The sequence below is a fragment of the Phyllobates terribilis genome, unplaced genomic scaffold, assembly GCF_046119375.1.
Source record: "Phyllobates terribilis strain yellow unplaced genomic scaffold, ASM4611937v1 Scaffold_4__5_contigs__length_816908805, whole genome shotgun sequence".
NCBI lineage: Eukaryota > Metazoa > Chordata > Amphibia > Anura > Dendrobatidae > Phyllobates > Phyllobates terribilis.
In genome coordinates, this window is record NW_027362764.1 from 412230367 (window position 1) to 412238279 (window position 7913).

General features: G+C 41.0%; 1 protein-coding gene across 1 annotated transcript in view; it reads right to left on the reverse strand.

The window, feature by feature from the left end:
* GABBR2 (gamma-aminobutyric acid type B receptor subunit 2) overlaps window positions 1–7675 on the reverse strand; it is a 1360263-nt gene extending 1352588 nt beyond the window's left edge. The window contains exon 1 of the mRNA XM_073678612.1: window positions 6720–7675. Within this exon, the coding sequence (XP_073534713.1) occupies window positions 6720–7124 (405 nt within the window). The 5' untranslated portion in view covers window positions 7125–7675. The remainder of the gene's footprint in view (window positions 1–6719) is intronic.
* Window positions 7676–7913: the final 238 nt, after the last annotated feature.

Below are 7913 nucleotides of genomic sequence, written 5' to 3' on the forward strand. Positions count from 1 at the left end.
CTCTAATTGCAGCACAACTGTTGCATCCAGTAAATTAAGTGACACAAGCTGGAATCAGGGTCTCTTTCCTTACGTTATATTTTTGTCAGATGAGTTAAGCAAAAAAATGGTAACAGATTACATTTAAAGGTGTTGTGCAGGATTAGTAAAATATGCTACTTCTTTAAAAAAATGTGTCACAGCAGTTTACAGGATGTGTGTGGTACTGCAGCTAAGAGCCTTTAAAGATAATGCAGGTGGTGAGCTATATTTACAGATACTACCTTTTTCTGAACGTAAGCAGCATTTTATTCAATGTACAAACCCTAGATACATTCAGATACAACACATTTATGTTGCCCTTTCATAGTCCTGTTGGTTTATGCTGAGCGCACTGCAGAATGTTCTCAGCGTGAAATTAATAGGGTTTAGTGTGCAAAATCTGATATGTTGAAATGCCATCAAATGCTATAATGTAGGATAAAAGAATTTAAATGGTGTCAAATGTCTAGTAAGTCAATCTGCAGGACAATCCGTCATCAAAAAAAGCTAGCCATTACAAAAAAAAGCCTAGTGATAGGCTAATGGCAAAAACGGGATGTGACTGATTTAGTATGGAAGTCTAGATGCTATATGGTATCTGCTTATTATGTATATGCTAAGTGTACACTAACACCTAATTCATTCAGGCTTTCTTCCTAACAGTGCCATTAGAATCGATCCAAATGTTAGTATTAGCATCACAGCACCAAGCGTTTTTCAACCTTTGTTTTTAAATAGTATAGTGGCATCAACACATGGGAACGTTTTTACAGGTTAATATGATATTGCTGAATCAGCCTGCTAATGAGAAGAACTATCCAGTACCTGCAATCATAACTGTGAAACTATCCAGCTTCACCGGAGTTTTCTTAAGAAGACACTGGTATTATATTCCTAGCTTATGCTTCTAGTTTCCAAAAGCTATTGCCACTGCTGGACTCTAGTGGAAGCAGCACTAGGAAAGTGTAGGGCAATTAGATGGAATGCATATTTAGGATGTTAAAAGTTAAAGGGGTATTCCCATCTCCAAGATCCTATCCCAATATGTAGTAGGTGTAGTAATAATAATAATATTAGCAAATACCTCCAATTAAAAATGTAGTATAGTTATTCTGATTCACTATGTTGCTTACCCCATGTGCAGGGCATTGCAGTAGCTTAGGTATCCATGGTTATGACCATTCATATAATGACATTTAGTTAGTTAGTTAGCTGATAGTGGTCGTAACCATAGATACTTAAGCTACTGCAATGCCCTGCACATGGGGTAAGCAACATAGCGAATCAGAAGAACTATACTTCATTTCTAAATGGAGGTACTTGCTAATATTATTATTATTACATGGTCTACATATTGGGATAGGATCTTGGAGATGGGAGTACCCCTTTAATTTGCTCTACAGGCAACTCAAGACAAGTTTTCTAGTACTTCTACTAAATACTAGAACTATCCATGGCAGTGAATCTTGTTGATGGTTTCAGTAGTCTACAATGAAGTTGTTCCTTTTTAACAAAATAATGGTGTTCCCATGTTTATCAAAAGAAACTGACAATTCTCAATATAAGTGACACCATCACACTGGACATATAGCAACTGATTTGATCAGAAATCTTAAAGCTGTACTGCTTTCAATATGCTTTTGCCCAGCTTTACAAGAACTCAGGATTATTTACAGACAAGAAATATATACATTCCAGCTTACAGCTATCATTGTGCTATAATGTTCCCTTTATATACTCAAATTTAGGCATGTGTTAATAATTAATAATGTTACAGTATCCCAGCATTTATTGTTAGCCAAATATTGAACAAAACTTAAATACTAATGGAAGGTTATTGATCAACCAGCAGAATATAATATAACAACAAAGGTCATATGAAAAACATACATTTCTTCATTCAATTAAATCTGCTTGAAAGCTTGAGCTGCATAAAATGATAAAATACATATAAATAAAGGCACTTATACTGGTAATATATGTTTCTTTGTTAAATGCAACATTTTTTTGTGTGTGGAAACAATTATACTTCAAATACGCGTGCCAACAAAGAAGTAAATGTTCTTCCGATCCCATACAACTACACTGTCACCATCTGCTCTAAGGATACTGCCATACAACAGTAGGAAAATGAGCCTGAGCTGAATCTGTATATAGTACCTGGAATTAAATTACAGATATAATGGGCAGTGCTAAAATAAAAAAGAAATCAAGTACGCGTGATAAGATAATTACCATAAAACAAAATGAAGTCATTTATGGGATTGGCATATACTGAGAAAGCATGACAAGCAGTTCAGAAGTCAATTTTCACCTAACCATTACTAATAGTGACTAAAGAAATAGTAGAACATTTATGCTTGGTAGAGTACTACTGGGCTTGTAGAGGTTCTTTGGCTAGTCTTCATGCTTTATGCTCAGGGGGTGCACTTACATTTCAGAAATCCAAATTAGCTGAAAACTAATTTTCAGAAATATTGGTTTTATTAAGGAGTTGTCATTGAGATTATAATGCGATTGATTCTTGAAATAAGTTTTCACGCTATTGTTTGCTTTCTGGAAATTAAAAACATCTCAAGACTTAAAATGTCTTTGCAAATTCTTCAATAAGAAATCAAAAGACTGGCAATGTGATACATGTGTTTCGCTGTATAACCTAAAGCATGGAGGAGAAAATATAATCTATCCATTGATCTGTAACAGGTATGAAAGTAGCAGTCATTCACAGACCCTAGTGTCTGAGGGTGTCCAAAGACTCTTGTGCTATATAATATTGAGCAACAATCTAAACAGCACAATGTAGGTGACAAACCCGATAAAACTTTTTCACTGAGTTCAGGAACTTCAAGATGCCTATCATCTATCTATCTATCTATCTATCTATCTATCTATCTATCTATCTATTTATTTAATCTATCCATATATCTATCCGTCTATCCATTTAGTCTATCTATCTAATCTATCTATCCATATCTATTTATCTATTTATCCATATCTATTTATCTATCCATATCTATCTATCTATCTACCTGTTTATCCGTCTATCCATCTTATCTATTTAATCTATTGATCCATCAATCTATTTATCTATCTATCCATCTAATCTATCTATCTATCTATCTATCTATCTATCTAGCTATCTATCTATCTAGCTATCTATCTAGCTATCCATCTATCTCTCTAATCTATCTATTTACTTATCTATCCCCCTCTTTGCATTAAAAAATCATCTTCTAGAAGTTTATTTTTTCTCAAAGATGGCCCTGTGTGCATATAATATTGAGGAACAGGAAATCTGGTCTGTATAAACGACCACTGTGGTCTTCTCAAAGAGGTGGTCGTTTGGAGAGGTTTTCACTTTATAGTTGGATTTATATAGAGTACAGACCAAAAGTTTGGATACACTTTCTCATTTAAAGATTTTTCTGTATTTTCATGACTATGAAAATTGTACATTCACACTGAAAGCATCAAAACTATGAATTAACACATGTGGAATTATATACTTAACAAAAAATTGGGAAACAACTGAAAATATGTCTTATATTCTAGGTTCTTCAAAGTAGCCACCTTTTGCTTTGATGACTGCTTTGCACACTCTTGGCATTCTCTTGATGAGCTTCAAGAGGTAGTCACTGGAAATGGTCTTCCAACAATCTTGAAGGAGTTCCCAGAGATGCTTAACACTTGTTGGCCCTTTTGCCTTCACTCTGCGGTCCAGCTCACCCCAAACCATCTCGATTGGGTTCAGGTCTGGTGACTGTGGAGGTCAGGTCATTTGGCGTAGCACCCCATCACTCTCCTTCTTGGTCAAATAGCCCTTACACAGCCTGGAGGTGTGTTTGGGGTCATTGTCCTGTTGAAAAATAAAAGATGGTCCAACTAAACTCAAACCGGATGGAATAGTATGCCGCTGCAAGATGCTGTGGTAGCCATGCTGGTTCAGTATGCCTTCAATTTTGAATAAATCCTCAACAGTGTCACCAGCAAAGCACCCCCACACCATCACACCTCCTCCTCCATGCTTCACGGTGGGAACCAGGCATGTAGAGTCCATTCGTTCACCTTTTCTGCATCGCACAAAGACAAGGTGGTTGGAACCAAAGATCTCAAATTTGGACTCATCAGACCAAAGCACAGATTTCCACTGGTCTAATCTCCATTCCTTGTGTTCTTTAGCCCAAACAAGTCTCTTCAGCTTGTTGCCTGTCCTTAGCAGTGGTTTACTTGCACCTATTTTACCATGAAGGCCTGCTGCAAAAAAGTCTCCTCTTAACAGTTGTTGTAGAGATGTGTCTGCTGCTAGAACTCTGTGTGGCATTGACCTGGTCTCTAATCTGAGCTGCTGTTAACCTGCGATTTCTAAGGCTGGTGACTCGGATAAACTGATCCTCAGAAGCAGAGGTGACTCTTGGTCTTCCTTTCCTGGGGCGGTCCTCATGTGAGCCAGTTTCTTTGTAGCGCTTGATGGTTTTTGCAACTGCACTTGGGGACACTTTCAAAGTTTGCCCAATTTTTCGGACTGACTGACCTTCATTTCTTAAAGTAATGATGGCCACTCGTTTTTCTTTACTTAGCTGCTTTTTTCTTGCCATAATGCAAATTCTAACAGTCTATTCAGTAAGACTATCAGCTGTGTATCCACCTGACTTCTGCACAACACAACTGATGGTCCCAACCCCATTTATAAGGCAAGAAATCCCACTTATTAAACCGACAGGGCACACCTGTAAAGTGAAAACCATTTCCGGTGACTACCTCTTGAAGCTCATCAAGAGAATGCCAAGAGTGTGCAAAGCAGTCATCAAAGCAAAAGGTGGCTACTTTAAAGAACCTAGAATATAAGACATATTTTCAGTTGTTTCCCACTTTTTTGTTAAGTATATAATTCCACATGTGTTAATTCATAGTTTTGATGCCTTCAGTATGAATGTACAATTTTCAAAGTCATGAAAATACAGAAAAATCTTTAAATGAGGTGTGTCCAAACTTTTGGTCTGTGCTATATGTATGTATAGACTTATTTCTAAAGCAATGATTCTTCCATGAAGAAAGAATTTCAACAGACCCCCAATTCTCTTTCACCTGAAAAGGAGCTCTGAACTTAAAATGAAATGCCAAAATCTTGGGTTATATTAATGAGACTCGACATAAGGTGAAGCATTCTGATTGTTCTAGGCACAAAGCATCGCATGAGTAAAGCATGGCATTGAAAAGCAGCTAGGTGAGTACACAGTAGGTGAGACTATAGCTTCCCATTACATTTGTGAGGTATAATATACACATTAAAGTTAAATTGCTGGTGAAATGATTCATTCTGATCATGAGTGAACCTTCAAATGATCTTCTCAATTAATTCTCTGGGAGACAAATTAGCTCTGAATCATGAAATTGGTGAGTTACTTTTACATTTTAAATAGATAAAAGAATATTTACCAATTTTTTTATCTACTGCTTCTTCAAGATTAAAATTTCTTAAGAATTGGCTATGAATATTGAAGACTAAGGAATATAAAACAACAGAGAAAGGACATATCCCCTATATTCAGTATCCATTAAATTACATCAATGAGAACATTCTACTGATTCTAAAAAAAAAAGCCCAAAACAAAAAATAATCATTGGAGTCACTGTGATGTAGGTGTATTCCAGCAGAAACAAAATAGGAGTTTGCCTTGGAAAGGACATCAGGCTCCTTGACAAGAAATGACTGCCATCTTCAGGCACTTGCTTAATCAACAGGGTCATCTGAAAACATTCAATAGAATCAGGACAAGAATCTATTAAAGGTAGGGGAAGCCAATGCCATCCTTCAGAGAAGAATAAACTTATTGAATTATGTTACTGTAGAACAACAGGTAAAATGAGAAGCACCAGACAATGGTCACTTCAAAGCCCAAGCCTCCTATACAGCCATCTCTATCACATCAATCTCCTCTGTTATCTATTATCTATCTATCTTCTTTCTGCTCTTCCACAAACTGCATCACCATCAAACATGTATTCGTTTTGTACGCCACATGACAATATTTTTTCTCCTATCAGTAAGAAAGGTATGACATGCTCTGATTCTCACAACCTTGGAGGAGATGCCTATTTTTATGTAGAGACATATTTTGAGATGAAATCACCAATCTGTATTAGTATGGCTCAGCCTGAGCAATGCTGATTAGTATTCACCAGCTATGTACACCTAGAAGGAATCTTTCCCCTATGTGCTGTATTCACACTGCAATGGTCTATCCAAATCCGTCTCATCCCTTGGTCAGAGCCCCATAGATGCCCACATAGAATGATGCAGTCTGAGCTCCCATGTAATGACATTTTAATGCATCTGTTGCTCATTCAGCTGAACTTAATGTGCATCAAGGAATGGAGAGAAAACGTGAACTAATGGTGAAATGGTGTCTGATCCTTTAGAGATGAGTCCTGGGTACAAGGGTCGGATCATCTGGCAGCATGTACCTATGCACCATGATGGGGCTGGCAGCACAGGCTGCTTCTCTGCATTCTCTCCATCATTACACGACTCCCACTCAGGAATGGAGCCTTGTTGCTATGTTCTGCTGAAATCACGCAGTGCACAATGACAACTACTACAATGCACATAGCCATGTAAGAGGCTGGCAGCCCGGCCACCAGGGCATGGTGACTACCCGCTGTCCAGGACAAGGCAGGAGACAGTAGGTGATCCTTACCGCGGTGTCATACAGCTTCAGGTCCAGGACGTAGGGATGCAGCAGGGATTCATTGCGGATCTGATCGATGGCCAGCAGCACAGCTGGCAGGATGCCTCGGCCGATATTTCCCTTTGCCACAGTCTCGCTGAGGGGCATCAATCCCATGATAGATAACGAGGTGCCGTTCGCCGTCTGCTCTATGGTTGTCCCGCTCGATCCACGAACCAGCCCAGGTCCCAGCCCCAGTCCCAGCACCAGCAGCAGGCATTGCGGAGGCAGCACTGGCATCTGAAGAGCAGGTTTGGTGCAGCCTCCAGCAGTGGCAGGGTCAGCGGCGGCGGCGGTACCAGCGGCGGCTCCTGCAGCTTCAGCACCACGGAGAGCGCCAGCTGATCGCCACTGCCTCCTCGGGGACGGAGCCATTCCTGTGTGTGACTGCAGGGGAGATGGAGCAGGTCCGCCCTCTCACTCAGGAGGGCTCCCCAAGCATAGGCGGGCCGGCAGAGAGGGGCTCACAGCTCAGACCCCCTGCGGGAGAGCTGTCATCACATGCCAGGTGCATGGACCGGGGAAGCACGACATGCCAGTGATCCCTTCCCGCACACCTCTCCGCTCTTCCCTGTTTGTTTTCCTTCGAGGATCAGGGTGTCCCCCTCCCCTCTACACACCCCTGACAATCCTACTGTCAATGGCGCCTCCTTCTTCACGTCTCCCAATTGTAGCACTGCCACCGCCAGTGCAGGAGCCACCGGCAGAGCAGACACACTGCGACAGTGGACCGGGAGCCGCGGTGCGGTGCTGTGCTGAGCGGTGCTGTGCTGAGCCGACCTGCTCCTGGGGAGGAGGAAGATGCCTGGATGGATGAGGAAGGCTGCACTGCAAGCTATGGGCTCTGGTGTCTGGCCCCGAGGGAAGGAGGATCGCTCATCCCAGCCCGGCTGCCAGGATGCTGGGCATGGTTGTCACGCAGAGGCTTTGCTGGGAGCTGGGAGGGGGAACAGCTGGTTGGGGAGCAGTCACAGGAGCCAGAGATGGCTGTGCTTCACCTAGTGTGTGCAGGAGGCTGTGACATTCTGCTACATGTGAACTTACACATGGATTGCAGGTAAACCTACTGGGAGCACAAATGGTTAATGATAGCTGCGCACAGGATCCGGCTGTAGATGGGGGAGAGGAAGTTCCTACATCCAGTGATCACTGTGATCCACTGGC